This window comes from Onychostoma macrolepis, chromosome 19, assembly GCF_012432095.1.
Source record: "Onychostoma macrolepis isolate SWU-2019 chromosome 19, ASM1243209v1, whole genome shotgun sequence".
NCBI classification, from domain to species: Eukaryota; Metazoa; Chordata; class Actinopteri; order Cypriniformes; family Cyprinidae; genus Onychostoma; species Onychostoma macrolepis.
In genome coordinates this window covers 30,255,214-30,275,196 of record NC_081173.1, presented here as the reverse complement: position 1 = coordinate 30,275,196, position 19,983 = coordinate 30,255,214, and the positions used below count along the sequence as shown (strand labels likewise).

The following is a 19,983-nucleotide window of genomic DNA, read 5'->3' as shown; positions in this document are numbered from 1 at the left end:
TTCATACCCCGCTGGCACATATTTTTTTCCTCATAAACTCATATAATTTAGAAACATTTTAGAGAAAACAGGACTTAATATCTTATGTCATTTTTACTTAATAGCTTATGTAAATTTCAGTACAAATATACAAACATTTATAAATGAAGATACATTTACTTAAAATAGAAACAGAAAGACATAAAATATTATATAAATATTAAAATATTATAAAATATTGTTATTCAGTTTATGCTTAATACAACAAGAACAAATATCTGCCAAATGGGGCCAGAAATATAAACTTAATTCAGAGGGAAAACAAGATTTCTATCCACACAACAGGTGTTTTTCTCTTTTTAAGCATAAACTCACTTCATTGTGATACATTTTTCAGAAAACAGGACTTAATATCTTACGTAATTTTCTTTATATATGTATCTTGAATTAAGAATTCTTAGATATTTGTAATAAAAATAAATAAATATGAAGAAAATATTTTTTCCAGTGCAAATATTGGAACAACAGTCCAATAGTCATTAATTAAATATGGGTTTAATCAATAATTCTCTAAACTTCTTATATGTTTAGTTTTGTTTGACCAAAAGAAGTATCTGTTCTGATGCCGTCTATTTAGGGTGCTCACTAGGTTTTGGAACAGAGCCCAGTGAGCTGATGTGTGCTCCTGTGGCTCGTGCAGAATATAACAGTGTTACAGGAGCGTCACGGGGCCCGGCGGAGGTGACACTGCCTAAATGTTTGCAGATGAATCTGGCCGATATTTAATCACCGGGGTCAGGAGTCAACTGAGCTTGTCACTGGGAGCAGTGGCCTGTGGGCACAGCTGTGAGTGACCCTGTTTAGCTTTGGGGTCAGCGCGCTGAGAATGACCACGCTTGTGCCCGCTGAACGCCCCGGGGCGGCCCGGGCAGAGGTTTGCAAACAATTAGCAAGCGGAGGGGTTGCAGAGATGGACCGGTCCGGCTCTCTGGCCCCTAATCAGAGCACAGAGGTTAACAGGAAGTAGGTGGCTTTGGGTCGCACGGGGACGAATCACCTCAGAGGAGCGTTCAGGATGGTCATTGTGGGTGTTTGACCTTTGACCTCGTGTCTTTGGGATTGTTTTGCATGTTTGATTGTGTCCTAGGTTAAAAAGTCTGAGCGTTTAGTGATGGTGATGTTCAATAGTTTGTGGTCGGTATGATTTTATAATGTTTTTGAACAGTATGCTCATCAAAGCTGCATTTATGTGATCAAAAATATAGCTTAAGTGATTTCTTTGAATCCCTGCAGTGTTTTACATAAACACTGACAAATATTGCAAAAAGTAACATAAGTTCAAAAGTTTTTAGTCTCTTCTGCTCACCAAGGCAGACATTTTTTAGTAAAAGCAGTAATATTGTGAAATATTATTACAATTTAAAACCGCTGATTTCTATGGAAACTTGTTTTTGCCACAGGATAAAAAAAGGTAATTACAACTCTTACTTTTTTCTTGTAATTCTGAAAAAAAACAAAATAACAATTACAAGATATAAACTCAGAAATGTAAGAAAAAAAGTTAGAATTCTGAGTTAAATCAGTTTTTATTTTTTTCTCAGAATTGCACAATTACCTTTTTATTTTTTATTCATTTTGAATTTTTTTAAAGAGGCTTCCATAGATTTCTATTGTAATATATAGTCAAATGTAATTTATTGTTGTGACACAAAGCTGAATTTTCAAAAAAAAACTTTTGTAACATTATGAAATGTCTTTACTCTCACTTTTGATCAATTAAAAGTATTAATTTCTTTCAAAAAAAGAAAAATATCTTTCTGACCTCAAACTTTTGAAAGTTAGTGATAGTACAAGTGATTTTGCAAACACCGTGAAAAAGTACATATGAAAACACGCTTGCTTTTCCAGGAACCGGTACTTGAGTCAACATGATCAGATATTTTCTGCATATTTCGGCGTCTCGTTGCGAGGCTGATTTCGAGATGAGTTTGCAGAGGAAGGTGATACGCCTGACTCGATGATAAGACTGAAAACCCTTTCAAAGGAAACATAAAAATAGACCTGGTTTTCATCCAGGCACTGTTTTCACGGAATTTCCAGCATGGCCAAAAAACCGGGAGGCTCAGCGGGCCGGAATACCGCAAACCTCCGGGGAGATTTTTCCTGAGCGCCGCCTCGGGCCGCATCGGAGATCAGCGCAAAACCCCAGGACGGCTTTTCATCCCCTCTCAATAACTCAGGTAACAGCTTTTAAAAAGAGGTCCGTCCGGTACATTAGGGGGGATACAAAAACAACAGGAACGACGCAAAGACGGGGGGGAAGAAATGAGAAGAAAAACAGCCTGCTTTTTTGTCAATGGAATAATTTGTCTACGCTGACAAGACGGTCTGCAGGGCCACTTCCTGCGGCTCCGGTTTCAGACCGTAGATCAGAACGAGCAAAGATAGAGCAGAGGCGGCCAATTAAAACACAAAACACCTCTCTGTGCCTGAAGGGAAGGATTTTAGGCTGTTTTTATGAATGTAATCATTCCCACAGTTTCATACCTTAAGTTTCAAGATGTTTAAGCACCGCTCGCAAAACATGGAAATACTATGTTTTTATGTATCAAACATCCTGTACGTAGACCTCAGGGTTGCCAGGTCTGCGTAACAAAACCAGGCCAATCATGGTCAAATCTAACCCAATCGCAGCAACACTATAAAATGGTAGACTGTCCTGTTTTGAATGACATTTTGAGGTAGCATTGCCAGGTCTGCTTAACAAAACCAGCCCAATTGCTACTCAAAACTAACATTAAATGTCATTAAAAACAGGAGAGTCTACCAATTTATACTGTTGCTGCGATTGGGTTAGATTTGACAATGATTTGGCTGATTTAGATACACAGACCTGGCAACCCTGAGGTCTATATATATATATATATATATATATATATATACATATATATTACTACAGTAAAACTGCTAACTTGGTATTAGACACCACTGACTTAAAAATGATAAATTATAAACACAGTTTGATGTCTGCATAACAAAACCAGCAATCATGGTCAAATCTAACCCAATCGTCGACAACAGTATAAAACGGTAGATTATCTTCTTTAAAATGACATTTTGAGGTAGGGTTGCCAGGTCTACATAACAAAACCACTCAAATTGCTAATCAAAACTAACATTAAAAAAAAATATATAGGCCTATTTTGTTGTTTTTTTACTACAATAAAACCGTTAACTTGGTATTAGACACCACTGACTTACAAATTATAAATTAGAAACAGTTTGATGTCTGCGTAACAAAAGCAGCCCAATCTTGGTCAAATCTAACCCAACAGTATAAAATGGTAGACGCTCCTGTTTTGAATGATGTTTTGAGGTAGGGTTGCCAGGTCTACGTAACAAAACCAGCCCAAATGCTACTCAAAACTAACCCAATCACAGCCTAAACTAGCCCAATCGCATTTCGTGGCAAATTGGCAAATTTATCAAAATCGCTCCAAAATCGTGTTTCACTTCAACCCCCAACAACAGTATAAAAGAAGCCCAGTTCCACGGGAAAACAGCGGACTTGGCAACACTGTTTCGAGACCTCATTGCCAGTAGATTCCCGCTCAGTTTGGGGGTGGTGGGTGATCATGAAGGTAGCGTTTGTTCTTTGCCCTGGTCAGGACCTTCACGCCGAATGATTGACAGGTGTGAAGGGGGCGGGACGCTGAGTGCTCGTGATGTGCAGGCGACAGGTCTGTTTGTGTAAGGAAAGAGAACAGCGGGAGAGACGCTCCAATACTGCTAGTGCAAGCACTACTGTTACTAGTGATCTGAACAAAACCGTATTGTTAGTTTTATGTATCAATGTTGAGCGTGTGTGTCGTTTGTGCTCTAGACAATGTGTGCTGCATTTTTACACCTGCTGGACCATAAAACAGGTGAAAAATCACACAAACACACACGGCAAAAAATACATATTTAAAAAGATTTTTAAAAATGTATATATTATATTTATATTTTATATTATAAGTGCTGTCAAACGATTAATCACATCCAAAATAAAAGTTTTGGTTTACATAATATGTGTGTGTACTGTGTATATTTATTATGTATATATAAATACACACACATACAGCATATATTTTGAAAATATATTTATATTCATGTAATTTATATTATATATATTTAATATATAAACATAACATATTTTGCTTAAATATATACATGCATGTGTGTGTATTTATATAGCCTATACATAACAAATATGCACAGTACACACACATATTACATGTAAACAAAGATGTTATATTCATATTTTTTGTTGTTGTTGTTTAAATATGTTACTTTCTCCAAAATGTATTTTAAATGAATACAATGTATTTTTAAGATTGGAATATATTTTGGTATTTTAAAGAAATATATCTAGCTGTTTACAACATATATTTTGTCCATAAAAATGTAAAAGTGTTTTCTTGGACACCACTGACTTCTAAATTCTGAAAAACACAGTTTGACACAGCTCCCGTATTGATTTGGCAGTCTGTTGTGTGGTTAATAATCAGCACCTCGAGGAGCTGAAGCTGTAAGTGACCTCAGATAAGAAGCATGTGGTAATGTCGGCGGTGTGGAGGTACATATGGAAGCGGTCAGCAGCAGCTAAAAAAGCCTGGCAGGTGTACCTCCGTCCCACAGGTGTTTGTGTAAGGAAGTTAGAGTCGGGCTGCGCTGAAAATGCCCTTTAATGACGTTACCCAACGTAAACATGCCGACCGCTCGGCGTATTTTCCCTACAAATTAAAAACGTGTAAATCCTTCCCGCTAATTGCTTGGCAAATATTTTTGCGGTATTTTTCTAATAGCTCTTATTCATCATGTGTCAGAGAGACTAAATTACAGTATTTGAGCATCGCTGTAATCTGGTCCAAGTGCTCCTGAAACTCAAAGCATCCTTTTCATTACGATCGGCCTTTTTTGTCAGCCGTCTTCAATTTTATTAATTAATCAATTAATCAACTATGTGGGGTTCTTTAATTGCTTGTAACATTTTTTCTGGCTTAACAGCCAAAAAATTGCATGTTGGTTTTTTCCCGAACGAGAGCCGTAGGACTGAAGGGTTACAGAGGTGGTAGAAACTTCAGGAGCATAAAACGTCCTCATCCTTGAACTATATGCGTGATTGAGAAGTCAAACACATTCAAAAATATTCACATTCATGTTTTTGTTTTATTATGAATAAAATAATATTACATTTTAATTAAATTTTACCTTATTTTTTTATTTTAAAGTTATCTTTTAGGGCTGAATTTTATTTTTTAATTATTCATAAACTTTCTCATCGACCCATCTTTTAGGGGTAGGATGTAGTCATTTATTTTATTTTAATTATAAATACATTTATAATTAATTAAATATTTTATTTCATTAGATTTTTTATTTTATTTTATATAATTATTATTATTATTTTATATATACAATTATATAACATTTACATTTTTATTTTGTTATATTTATCTTATTTTCTTATCTTTTTGAGGTAGGTTGTTGTTGTTTTGTTTTTCAATTTTTAATAATTAATTAAAAAAATATTATTATTATTTTTTTTAATAAATACAATTATATTTAATTTCCTTTATTATTTTCTTATACATTTTATTTAATTTTATTTAATCTTTTAGGGTTCATTTTAGTTTTTTGTAAACTTGTTCTGTAAACTTTGTTCTTTTAAGGGTAGTCAATTTCATTTTATTTTATTTTTATTATAAATGCATTTACATTTCATTTCAGTTATATTTATTTATTTATTTAAAGTTATAAATGTTTTTATTTATTTATTTATTATTTTTTAACACTGTAGTATATTCTCATGAATCAGTCTTGCCAATAGGAAGTGTGTGTGTGTTTGTGTGTATCTCGTTTCATCTCTGCTCTCAGCCCACAGTGTGTTGTAATCACTTCGGGCTCCTGATGTGTGTATGTTTGATGCCCACTCAGCGGTCAGACCGGCGGTAGGTGGCGTCAATCGGGCGGCTGGCTTTCTATCCCAGCCTGAGTAAAATCCAGGGAATTTTGGGACTCCACAGGTCACAGTGGGACAAAAAAAAAAGAGGATTTCCCCTTTTTTAAAGCCAAATCTCTCTCTCTCTCGCTCTTGCTCTCTCTGTCGGTGCCGATATCTCAGTGTTGGTTTAAACACGGCTACCGTGGAGGTTTGTGGTTGGCAGGCTGGCAGGTACTGGACTCCTACAGCCAGTGGAGACGCTTTTAATGTCCTCCAGATGAACAGTGGAATTGATCTTCCACTTCTTACCTCATTACAGCTGCTAGATATCCCAGAATTCCTCAGTGTGGCTGGACCGCGGCCACACATTCACTCTCCGTGAGCTGCCTGTCAGAACACTTGTATATGTGTGCTGAGATCTCTAGTAATTTTTTTTTTTTTTTTTTATATATAATTTTATATCTGTATTTGACAGGTCATAAAATAAATTGAATTGTCTTATGTGTCATTTTTTTAACAATGTCCAGAGAGCAGTTTTATTTTATTTAAAGTTTTTATTATTGTTTACCAATACAAATATCTAAATATTCCAAGAAGTCTCATTCACTGAAAAAAAAAAAAAACATTTAAATGAAAATGAAGTGAGTTTAATTATTTGAAATATTGACTAGCCTAATCAGTTTCGTCTCTCCTCTCAGCGTCTGAGCCCAATCTGAAGGTGCGCTCCAGACTCAAGCAGAAGGTTTCTGAGAGACGAAGCGGACCGATACGCCGCAGAGACGGCAGCGTCCTCGTTACGCCGCTGAGAAAACGAAATCTCGAACTAACAGGTGAGCGAACAACCATCTACCTGATACCTGAAACACAGATAAACAGCCCTTATATCAGAAAACACTGATCTGGAGCAAACTAGTGTATGTGAAGAGATAGAATCTCAGCCAATCAGGACACACATCTGATGTCTGATAGACAGACCAATGAGCTTCAGCTGGGGGTGGAGCTCACAGTCAGTATCAAAGCTGACTGCTGTTTTTAATATTTCCTGTTCTCCTCCCCTCTAGATTCATCAGCCAATGAAAGCCCTGCAGGTTCTGGACCGAGCTCACCCATTGGCTTGTGCAACAATGAGAACGGAGCGTCATACCAGTCCAGCACTACTCAAATCGAGGTACCAAATATGCTCAACTCTCTTCTACATTTAAATTTCTGTTTATAAACTCAATTTAAGAGGTCACATATATATATATATATATTAATTATTAATAATATTTAATAAATAAATGATATTTTAACAAATGTCATATTTGCATAAATATATCTGTTGTAATGAATGACAATGGAACATTATTTTACCCATATTTTGACATTTTATTTTCACAAAAGTTATTTGAAACATTAAAGCAGACACTTTACTTGCATTATATGTGTTTTGTATCTTTTATCTTTTGTAAATTTAATTTGATTCGGTCTCCAAAATATATACAGTATATATAATTCCCCATATACACCAAAATTAAACAGGCGATTTTGCCACTGTACAAAACCTCTATATAGCTTCTGTTATTATGACAAACCTCGTCACATGAGAAATTACTAAACTGTGGGCTGCAAGTGTTAATAAAAATTTCTGAATGTCATGACATTGGTTAACAAAATATCAAAGCAAGTGGCAAATCTGCAAACAAATATTGCATAAGCATTTCTCTGAGCCATTTTTGCAATGTCTTTTAATGATCTGCTGTTTTTGTGAAATATTTTGCTTGTAAAGTCAGAATAAATCCTCTCTTAACAAACAGGTTAGTAGTCTTCAGCACAGCGGCAGCTGTGGATCAGAGTTTCATGCACTTGCGTGCAGTTTTGTTCCTTTGATTGCATTCTTGAGAACTGAAGCATACAGCCCACAAAACTGAAACTAAATAAAACGGTCATGGTCCCACGTCTCATTACTCTTATCAGACTATGGGGTGAAGGAGTGGGGCCCCCAATGATCTGTTGTTTGGAGCTGAGAGTACACAGACCCCGTCCCGGGGCGCTCGTACCATCAGCCTGACAAACAAACATCGCCTTTAAAATCACATCAGAACATCAGTGCAGCATGTGGTAGAGTTTGATTGAGGTGTGTGTGTGTGTGTGTGTACGGCGGTGCTGTGCTGAACTAACTGTGACAGCTCTTTTCCGCTGTGGTTTTGGCTGTGCTGGAGGCAGGGGAAGGGGGTGAGGGGCTCTGGGATGGTGAGCTTTGTTTCTCCTGTGAAGTTCTGCCCAAGCATTTCCTCATAGGCTGCGGGCCAGAACGCTCCTCTCCTCTCCTCCTGTAGGCACAAAGCCGACTGAGTTCATCCTCACAGCCCTACAGCGGGAGACTTCACTGCTTCATGAGCTTCAAAACTATGACCTAAAGATGACATCATATGATTAACACTCACACCGTTAACTGATGTTGACTGACATGGTGCAGAACAGCTACCCAAAACACTCTAGAAATCACCTGACAGCTAGTGGAGAACATTCAGAACACCCTAGGAACCATACAGAACTGCATAGCACGAAAACCATTCACAATACCCTAGAAACCACAGAGCAACTACTATGAGACAGAACAGCAACACAATAGAAAACCACTGACAACACTTTAGCAGCCACATAACAACCACCTGGCAACACCCTAGCAACCCCTAGAGAACATTCAGAGCACACTAGCAACCACCCAGAACTACATAGCAACACAAAAAAATTATTCACAGCATCCTAACAGCCAGTAAAACACAATAATAACCACCTGGCAATAACCTAGTAACGACTGGCAAGCATTCAGTATACCCTAGCAACCACCCAGAACTACACAGAAGAACCAGTCACAACCATAGATATGTAGATGCCTCATTAACGACTGTTTCTATGGGCCGCTATACGTAAGCCGTCTGCCATATTGTAATGGTCAACTTGACGTCATTCACCATAGTAACCAATGAATATTTGAATTTGCCACAATCCTGCATAGCCGATGGTCTGCAAACTCATAGTATAGTGAATGACGTCAAATTGACCGTTCCAAGATGGCGGTCAAATGGGGCGTCTATACATGTCTATGGTCACAACATCCTAGCAGCCAATAGAACACTATAACAACCACCTGGTAACACCTTAGCAACCAAATAAAACACTATAACATTCACCTGGCAACACCCTACCAACCACCCAGAACTACACAGCAACGCAAAAAAAACATTTACATCCTAACAACCAAATAGAAGACTATAGCAACCACCTGGCAACACCCTAACAACCACTGGCAAACATTCATAACACCCTAGCAACCACCCAGCAACACACAAAATCTCTCACAGTTCTCTAGCAGCCACATATAACACTATAACAACCACCTAGCAACACACTAGCAACACTATAAAAACTATCTGGTAACACCCTAGCAAAAACCAGAGAACATTCAGAACACCCAAGCACTAAAAATTGTTCGCAACACCCTAGCAACCACCTACCAACCACTAGAGAACTTTCAGAACACCCTAGCAACTATCCTAACTGCATAGCAACACACTAAAACATTTACAATATGCTAGCCAACCTAGAACATCCTTGCAACTGCATAGAAATACTCTAGAAACCATCAAGCACTAAAGGGCTAAAGTGAAAATCTCATTGGTTCAAAATTCCATTCCTTATAATTTTACACTTTAATAAATTCTAAAATGCATTCTGGCTGTGATTTTGTCACATCACGCCTAGATAAAGCATGCACACACACACACACACACACACACACACAGAGATACACGAATTGACTGCTGCAGTGTGTAAGTTCATATGTCAATATCTAAATCTGTCCCTCCGAATGCTTACGTGAGGTTACGTCATTGATATAGGAGATCTGCTGGTTCTCCTTCTTCAGATGTTCTCGATCTCATGCTGTAATGTTGGTGCTGTGTTTGTGTTCGGCTGCGTTATGTAAGAGCTGATGTAATGTTTTCTGTCTGTCTGTCCTCCAGCGCTGTCTGTCTCAGGGGGGCATCCTACAGACGGATGGGTCCATGTCCCTGTTGAATCTCTACACGTCCCCCTCTCTGCCAAACCTCACGCTGGCTCTGCACCCTGCTCATGCACACATCTGCGTAAGTTCCTGTCCATCACAGACACATCAAACTCTACATGGACGCAAAAACAAAGACCTTGAAATGCTTGTCTTATATAATGTGGTTCTGAACTACATCACGGCTGGGACACACCAAGGCAGGATCAAACAACTAGCGGCGACGAATGCCGACTGTTTTGTCGTCTAATGTCGCCTACAACTGGGCCAACCCCAGCTAACCCCTTCGATTCTATGTGACCCGCAGTGAGCGGCATTTTAACCGGCATTTATAGCATGGGAGGCGGGCATGCTAATGAGGACACTAAAGACCGCGGCACAGCTCCTACTAGCTGGCTTCCTACACTCACCCCCCTAAACCTCACTCCCATCTGGGTCACGGCACCAATGTAACCCCTCCGATTCTACTCAACCCGCTATGAGTGGAATTCGAACATAAACTGTATAAAACATGGACGTCGCGTCGGTGACGTCACCCGTAGGTTTCTGAAGAGCATTTTTCTAGACCCTTACTGTCTCATTCAGTTTGGAGAAAAATCGGAGACAAGCTTGATACTTGAGTTCTTGTTGGAAATTTCAGTGTGAACACACTAATCACTATTTATAATACAAAATGGCACAGAATAGTGCATAAGTACGCAAATGATGCATCTAATATCTCAAACTGCACTCTGAGTTCACAAGATACACAAGTATGCAATGAAAAGTCAGAGATCTCACTTTGAGCGCAGACATTTTTCATCAAATACTGTACCCTGTTGCTTTCCGCGTTCAGTATATAACTCTATAGTCTTACTGTGTGACAACTTTCAGCTCGTTCAAGAGGAGAAAAATCTGAAACAAGGTCTCATGAGCTTTGAAAGAGCAACCTCTGAGAAATACGAGGCCTAAAGACAAAAGCAGCATCGCCGGTACTCCTTCTGCTGCGCAACAGATATGAATAGATCCTGCAGAAAAAGCATGGTATTTTTAGGAGACAGTGAGACACGGAGTCGCATCTATTTGTGGTGAAAGCACAAAATACTGTATGAGGAATGTGCTGTGCGTGTTAGGAGACAGCGCTGAGACGATTCTCTTTATAGAGAGCAGAGATGAGCCGTGTTTTCACAGAGATGAGCTGCTGTTTGCGGAGGGTTTAGGAGCACGTCTCATTTTCTGCTTTCACTGAGTGCTTGTGTGGATTAATAGGGCTCGTGACCTCTGACCCGCGGGATCTTTAGCCCTTAGATAAACAGGCCCTCGGTTTAGGGTTTCAAGGCGTGAGTTTAGCATCTCGTTCATCACGGGCTGTTAAAATCTTAAAGAAATGCTGTCAGGAAAGCGCGTAACATGCCAGAAAATCAAAACACGGATCACTCTTACCGAATACTTTCAACACTTTCACATTTTAAAATAGCTGAATGACTCACTAGGGAGCTCTAAACGCGGCTCGATAATAATGTGCAAATTATGGACGATGCCGGACGCAAACGCTGACTGGATGTGTTTTAAAAAAGCACAGTTATTAATATTTCATATGCTGGTGTTATGCAAGTCTCGCTCATGCTTGAGTGGAAATTTGTGTCTAAATGCAAAAATAGGAAAACGTTGAATATTAATAGTGTTTGTGTGATCTGTCTCTTTCAGACGGGGACGGCGCTGAAGGATCGGAGTTCAGAAGGTCTCGCGGCCGCCGCGTCTCCCGTCTCGATGGAGGCTAAAGTGAGCAACGGACAGCAGGCGCTCCTGCAACACCTCCTGCTGAAGGAGCAGAGACAGCAGAGGATCATGTCACCTGGTGAGCAGAGCGCACAGGAAGTGCACGCTCTCTTAAAGTGACAGAGATCAGCGAAACAGACGCAACATCAGACCAGAGTTGCTATTGTTAACTAAAACTAAAATCATAAAAAACATTCTTTATTTGAAATAAAATAAACATTAAATGAAGTAACAATATATGAATAATAATTCTGAATATATTATTTAATTAATAATAGATTTATGATTTATATTATTGTTATATAATTATACTGAATATTATTATTTATTATACTGCAGCAGACCTGCTGGTCTTTCCAAATCAATGAACAATAATTAACAATAAATAAATTAACTTTCCTTTTCATAACATATTCTTTCACAGACTGGATCTAAATTTCAGTTTAGTGTGCTGTATGATTTTATATAGATTTGTAATTTAAATGATTAGCATCTTAACTGCATTTAATGAAAATAAAACAAATAATCAGTACACGGTAAAACTGAAATGGTGGAGTGAATTGCTAACAATGAAATAAAAATAAAATAAAATAAAGATTTGACAGACAGAAGTAGCATTACTGTAATAGTAACATTAAAATACAATAAAGCAAACCATAATTAGGAAACATGAAATATAATATTATTAATAATATATTATTATTAATAATTATGATTTATTATTATAATATTATATATATAATTATATATATATATATATTCATATTCTAAAATAACATAATGTGCTTTTAACACATTTAACATTTGGACTAAAATAAAAAATATATATTTAATGTACTTTTTAAATTTAATTTAATTTAAATTTAATTTCTTTCTTTTAATTTTATTTTTACGCATCTCTGATATGTAATTCATATGTCTCTCTCTCTCTCAGTCACAGGTAGTGTTCCTGTGCTCTCCTCATCTCCTCTGCTGATGAAGGAGCGTCCGTCAGTGAGTTCCCGCACCAGGTTACCACGGCACCGACCCCTGAACCGGACGCAGTCGGCGCCGCTGCCGCAAAGCACTCTGGCTCAGCTCGTGCTGCAGCAACAGCACCACAACTTCATGGAGAAACAGAAACAGCTTCACCAGCACATCCACATCAGCCAGGTAACCTCACCTCACTCATCTAACACACAGCTCCACCAAGCATTCTGTGATGCAACCCCCGAATGAGAAGAGAAAACAAAAGATTGGGTCTTTATTTAAAGGGGTCATCGGATGCTTATTTTTCACAAGTTGATATGATTCTTTAGGGTCTTAATGAAAAGTCTATGACATTCTTTGGTTAAAATTTCTCAATGGTAGTGTAAAACAACACCCTTTTTACCTTCTCAAAAACAGCTCTGTTCACAGCAAGCCGTTTCGGTGCATGTTCCTTTAAATGTTAATGAGCTCTGCTCACCCCACCGTGATGAGCAGTTCTCTGAGGCTGTTTACTTTAGCCGCGGAACTTGCTAACTAGCACGTTATTAGGAAAGGCAATTTGCAAAGATTCATAAAAAACCTTATACTCACTTCTTCTGTAGGTGAAGCTGGATCACGAATGATTCTTGTTTAGGTCGATCGGGGGATGCATTCCCTTCAAAAACAAAACGTTAATCCACTGCGTCTTCAGCGGCTCAGATGTCAGGAGTAAATGATGACTGCTATGTTCATTATTACATCCAACAACAAAACACCTCAGTCACTTAGGAGCCATTCTTATCTACAGCTGCTCCGCCGTCGAAACACTGGCAGACTGATGACAGCTCACTTCTGCCTTTGCAGAACTACGTCACTCTGCCAAGAATCTGAGAACAGCCTGATCTGAGATAGTGATCATTATTATTGGGGATTTAAAAAAGCATTGGGTGGATTTTATCATTATAGGGTGGTCGTGTACACACACTGCCAACACACATTTATGTTCAAACAACATGTAAAAGTGAATTTTGCATCCGATGACCCCTTAAAGAAGGATCTCATTACACTTGAGGTCAAAAATGTACAGGAAATATAAAATAAAATAAAATACTATAGTAATTCCCTTCCAGTTTCTTAGTATTGTAATGAGTATGAACATTTTGTTTTTTAAGTTTTTTAAAAATTTGAATTAAGAATCATGAAAAAAATCTTAAGGCTTTATTTTCTTTAAGCCAAAATTTATTTTATTTTATTTCATTTAATTTCATTCCATTCCCAGCAGGATGTTTTACTGGGGCTTTTAAAAGAGTTTGGGTCTTAAAAAGCACTAAAACATCACATATTACATGAGAAACTGCATTTTCAAAAACAATGAAAGCATAGAGCGTTAGGATCATTTAATGGATGGTATGTCATCAAAACAAAAGGACCATCCTGATTTAACATTGTGTTATAGATTTACTGTACGTATCTGAAATATACCATAAAAAGACTTTAGCCTTTTGTTTCTAATGTTTTTAAGAGAGTTTCTTAACCGCCACAAAATACAATTTAGGTCACATGAGCCAACTTCAACAGACTGTGTCTAAAAATTACAAATAGAAATTTTTAAAACATGAAGACTGGATATATTCGTATAATTCACACTGGACGCAGGGAAGGAGAGTGTCAGAGCGATGATATGATGATCGATGGATTGAAGCACATAGATGTGCCTTTCAGAAGTGCTGAAGAACTGCAGTGTTTTCACCAGATTCCACAGTGTGTGTGTGTGTGTGTGTGTGTGTGTGCTGTGTGTAACCTGTGTATCCTGCAGTGTGTCTGTGGTCCTCATAGGAGTTTTTAAGGGGTTTTCTCTTAAATGATGGTGTAAACTGATCTGACTGATGCCTCGTTGAGACAGGAAGTGATTTAATACAAGGAGAGGAAGTGAGTAAATCCCAGCAGGATGTTTTACTGCAGCTGCTTTTAACTCGTTTAACATTTAGACATATTTGAAATTTTACAATTTAATTTAGGAAAATTGTCGTTTTCATTACTAAATCAAAACTGGGCAGTAACTTTATTTTTCATTCAATGCCCCATACACCCAGTTTTTTCCTCCTAATAACACTTTGTTTTCTTCCACTATTCAGTATTACTTTTCCCTCTCTCTTTTTCATTCATTTCATCTCTCTTTTTCATTTCCTGAAGGTCTAGTAAAGGATTTTGCAGGCTGACGCTGGCGGCACTTTAACACACACATGTATCCGCATATATAAATGTACCCACTCTTTATTTCACGCAGACCTTTTACAGCTGCTGTTTTTTGGGCTTGGTATTATTTGACCCGTTTACTGGAGGACTGAGGCCAGAGCGGCAGCGTGTTCAGGAGAGAGACAGATTTAATGAGCCACTTTTACAAGAAGATCCCAAAAACAATGAAAGACCATGTTAATGTGTCACTTCTAATTAATAACGACACATAACTGAACTCTGAAATAAAAATAGAGCGCAATAGTGAAACATACTGTTTATAGCTCCAGAAGTACTTTCCCAAACAAATACATCAAATTTTAAATAAATAAATCAAATCAAATAAGTTTAACAAACTTTATAAATAATTGACAGAATTACTTATGTGTCCATATATGTTCATTCATTCATAAATGTTTGCTTTTCTTAAAAAATAATATAGCTTTAAAACTTTTTTTGCATTGTGATAATTATTTTTAATCCTTCATTAAAATTATTACTAAATAATATAATTATAATGAAATAATATAATAATTATTCATATTTAAAATAATTAGTTGGGAGACAGTTACTTACTGTAATACAGTGAAAAATGAATGAATTTGTTTTTTAAGCATAAATTAAAGGCAGATATTTAGAAAAAATTTAATTAAATAAGTAAATTTAACAAACTTTATAAATAAATGACAAAAGTAGAATTACAGTAATAGTATCATTAAAATAAATAATAATTAAGGATAAAATAATATGATTAATATTAATAATAATTATTCACATATATATATACATGTTTGTGTGTGTGTGTGTGTGTGTGTGTGTGTGTGTGTTATTATTGTTATTGTTATTATTATCAATTCCGAAGGATCATGTTAATGTGTCACTTTTATTTAATTTTGACATTTATTAATGCAGTCAATGCTGGAATAACAATACAGCGCAATTGTGATGGCCAAAATTACTTTTCAAAATCATTTTCTCCATATGAACCAAACAAACAAACCAATTAGGTTTCAAAAAGTCCGAAAATCTAAAAGATAAATTAATTAATAAAGTCATATGTGTATTTAATGCACTGAACTACCTGTCCCATGGAGCTTTGCGAGTGATGTATCAAATCAGCCATGATGATACAAATGATATAACAGCTTACTTTTCTCTCTGGTGTTTGTTCTGTAGGTCCTGTCTCAGTCCATCGAGCAGCTGAGGAATCCCAGCACCCATCTGGAGGAGGAGGAGGAGGAAGAGGGAGCGTCTGCGGAGATCACGTCGCCCCCTGCTGGAGTCATACGCAGCCGCAGCTTCAGAAACTCTCCGAGCGAACCCGCGGCCGCCCTCGCCAGAGTCATCTGCCTCAAAACTGAGCCTGAGGATGGAGAGAGAGAGCGAGAGAGCTGGGACGTGAGAGAGCAGGACACATGGAGACATACAGGTGAAGAACAGGAGCAGAGTTCAGCGCAGATGAAGCCAAGCAACGCCGAACACTGTCTGGAAAGCATGACGGAAACTGATGTTTGAAAAAGAGAAAGAAATGAGGAAAGCAAAGAAGGAAGGGCTGAATCTCACAAAATATGTCAAAAAATGTTCAGGTCATATTTTATTTATTTAAATAAATGAATAAATAAATTTATTTTGTTTTTAATAAAATATTATAAAAAAAATGTATAAAACATTACAAAATATTTTTGCTTAAAGAAAATATAGCTTTACAGTTTTTTGCATTGGGAATTTTTTTTTTTTAATATTCTTAATTAAAATGATTATTATACAGTTTTTAACTTGAAAGCAAAATGCTCAGATTCATTACAATACTGAGACATTACTGTAATACAGTAAAAATAAATACAAAATTTTATTTTATTTAAGCATAAATTAATCATGGTGCAAAAATGCCACACAGAATATAATATTAATTTTGCATTACGAATTTAAAAAAGAAAATGAAATCAAAGTGGTAAGACTGTAATTTACTGTAATACAGTAAAAAAAAAATACTGAATTTGTTTAAGCATTAATCAAAGTCAAATATTTAGAACAAATGCTGCCATTGTACAATAAATCCTACAAATAATATAACATTAAAAAACTTGAAAGAAAAATGTTCAGATCCATTACAATGCTTAAAAATGTGGTCAAGAATTACTGTAATACAGTGTAAAAAAAAAAAAAGAAAAAAAAAGAAACTAAATTTTCATTACTTTTTTAATTTTATTTAATAAATTCACGTCAGATATTTAGAACAAATATTGCCACTGTGCAAAAATCCTACAAATAATATAACATTAAGATTTGGAGGGAAAGGCATGTGTGATTGTCATCGCAATGCAAAACTAATCTTAAATCTTACCTAAGAAGTTCCATTTACTTTAAGCAAAATAAAGTCAAACGTGAGTGAAATGTGACCTGGACATTTATTTGAGGTTCAACCGAAGAAAGCGAGACAGCGAGTGGTAAGAAAGGATGAAAGTTAAGTGAAATGCTGAAAGGAAAGAGAAAGTGGGCAGGTATGAGAGCGGACATGTGCTTGTCTGTATTGTGTCCGTCCTCAGCCCTGTTAGTGTGACACTGTCTGTGACCTCTGACCTCTGTCTCTTCTGCGATCTCCCCTCTCGGTTGTTGTTGTTGTTGTGTGTGAAGCTAAATAAAGAAAAGCGATGACCACAGAGCTTCATTTTACCCCCCACATTACACCAACAGTAGCGCAGCAGCTGCTTTTCATGTGACCAGAGGAAATGATGCTAGCGAGCTTTTCTGCTGTCTGTCGGAAATGATGCTAAACAACGCCCTTGTCGTGAAACTATTGCTGTTATTTGTCTTGTTTCTGGTGGTCAACCAATGACCAATGTCAATGTAAACACAATGCAATTTAGTGACGTACCTACAATTGCTGAAAACACTTGTTGTTTCAATGAAAACTGTTAGGTCACTCATTTCTATTTACGATCACAGACAAAAACTCACATTAACATAGAAGAGATGGGATTTATCACTAAAAGGCAATGATTGCTATGCCCTGCTGTCATCCAGAGGCCGGATTCACCAAAATCTTCTTAAGAAATAAGTCAAGAAATTCCTTAAGATGAACTCTAAAAGTTTGTAAGAATGTTCCTAAGTGCAGTTCTTGAAAGGTTCTCTGATATATGTACGAGAACTCAAATAAATCAAATATATATGTCTCATACTCTATGTGATGAAGCTGCTGAAAATTATAAATTAAATTGCCGTAATTATAAAATTAAAAATGATTTCCCTTTTAACTCGATTTGAGGGGTTGTAACTCAATTTCAAATTAAGCAAAAATTAACTTCATGTATAATTATAATAACCAACCACTGTTTATCAATCATTGGTGTTATTTTAGTAGCACTAAAATTTTATTTAAATTTTTTGTTAATATTTAGTTATTTTGTTGTTATTTTTGTATTTTGTTGTTATTTTAATTTTAATTGAAGTTTTAGTAATTTTGTTTGTGTTTTATTTTGTCATTTTTATTCGTTTTCGGATTTGTTAAAGTGTCTTTCATTAATCTTTTATTAAGTTTTTATTAATTTTTATTTCAGTTTACCAGAAATGTTGCCTTGGAAACTTGCTGAAAAAAAGTTTGAGTTTATTTTATATTTTATTTTATTTCAGTTAACGTATTCATCATTTCAAGTACCGTTTTTTATTTTATTTTATTTATTACTCTTTTTGCAGTTTTAGTTATATTTATCTATAATACCTCTGATCTCTAGTAATAGTAGCGAGTTTATATATATATATATATATATATATATATATATATATATATATATATATATATTTGGAGGAAGCCAATAAATGAATTAATCGTGTTACGTTTTTTAATTTAAGACAAGTTATCGTGACGTTATGAAGTTGTGATGATTTTTAAGGACATTCTTTCCAGGAAATCAAATTCTTCTAAGTTTTGTCTTTAGCAAAAACTTGAGTAAAAAGATAAGAATAAAGTTATGAATATTTTGTATTCCCAAAACATTTCTTCAGAATGTTCTTAAGTTTGAAAATAAGAAGAAAATAGTAGTTACAGAGATTTTTTTTTCTTAAGACTCTTTCATGAATCCGGCCTTGGGTTTTCAGTGTTTGTTTACAAGATGGGGTCTGTGTTTGTGCTGTGTGCAGTCCGGACAGTCAGTGATTCACATGATTCAGTGATTCAGTCAATGTTTGATTCACATGGTTCAGTGATTCAATCAATGTTGGATTCACATGATTCAGTGATTCACTCATTGTTAGATTCACACGATTCAGTCAATCAGTCAATGTCGGATTCACGATTCAGTGATTCAGATCAGTCAGTGTTGTGGTTTAGATGTGTTTTATGTCTCATTAGTTAGTGAACAGAATCAGTACAATTGCTGTGAATCGCCAATGGTGTCAATGCTGAAACATTTTCTCCATGTGATCTCTGTAGAAAAAAAACACTGATATTTCATGTTTATAACATCTAAAGTTGAAGATTTTCACAGTTCACGATGAGGCCAGCACAGAGATGTATAAAGTTTTGTGAATTTGCAATATCATTTTGTGATCATACACTGTGTTGAAGGCCTGTGAGATGTACAGATGCACAGATGAATGAATCGCCGTCACTAATCACACTAATGAAACGGATGATTGACGGATTCTTAATCATATGGCCATAAAAGTACAACAAGAGCCTGTTTTTACTTCACTGCTCTGTAAATAACGTTTATTATCCACTGTTATGCTAGATTGAAACAATAACTGCATGAAAAACCTTGGGTCAAAGGTCATGTTTACGTTGACATTATAGTTTTAAAATAAAAGTTGTTTGTAAAACTTCTCTAAACCTCCTCAGACTCGTCTCATTATTGAAGGTAATTCCGAGCGAACAGGACTGCGATCTCTCGCTTTGACCTCGCTGTCTTTATCTCGCATTTTTTCCCACAGCTCCTCACGTCTCAGGCTGATGTTGAGGGAGCGTTACGTTAACCTCTTGTGCTCGGGCAGAGCTGTGGGATCAGGTTAACCCTTTGAAGTGTGCTTAAGA

The 19,983-nt window shown here is 36.4% G+C and overlaps 1 protein-coding gene across 3 annotated transcripts in view; it reads left to right on the top strand.

Moving 5' to 3' along the window:
* The window catches only part of LOC131526287 (histone deacetylase 9-B), a 36,219-nt gene extending 16,443 nt beyond the window's left edge, over positions 1-19,776 (top strand). For all 3 annotated transcript variants that reach the window (XM_058754508.1, XM_058754507.1, XM_058754509.1), the window contains 6 exons: positions 6,664-6,795; positions 7,027-7,133; positions 9,973-10,095; positions 11,700-11,850; positions 12,706-12,923; positions 16,131-19,776. In XM_058754508.1, the coding sequence (XP_058610491.1) occupies positions 6,664-6,795; positions 7,027-7,133; positions 9,973-10,095; positions 11,700-11,850; positions 12,706-12,923; positions 16,131-16,469 (1,070 nt within the window). In that variant the 3' untranslated portion in view covers positions 16,470-19,776. The remainder of the gene's footprint in view (positions 1-6,663; positions 6,796-7,026; positions 7,134-9,972; positions 10,096-11,699; positions 11,851-12,705; positions 12,924-16,130) is intronic.
* The last annotated feature ends 207 nt before the right edge of the window (positions 19,777-19,983 follow it).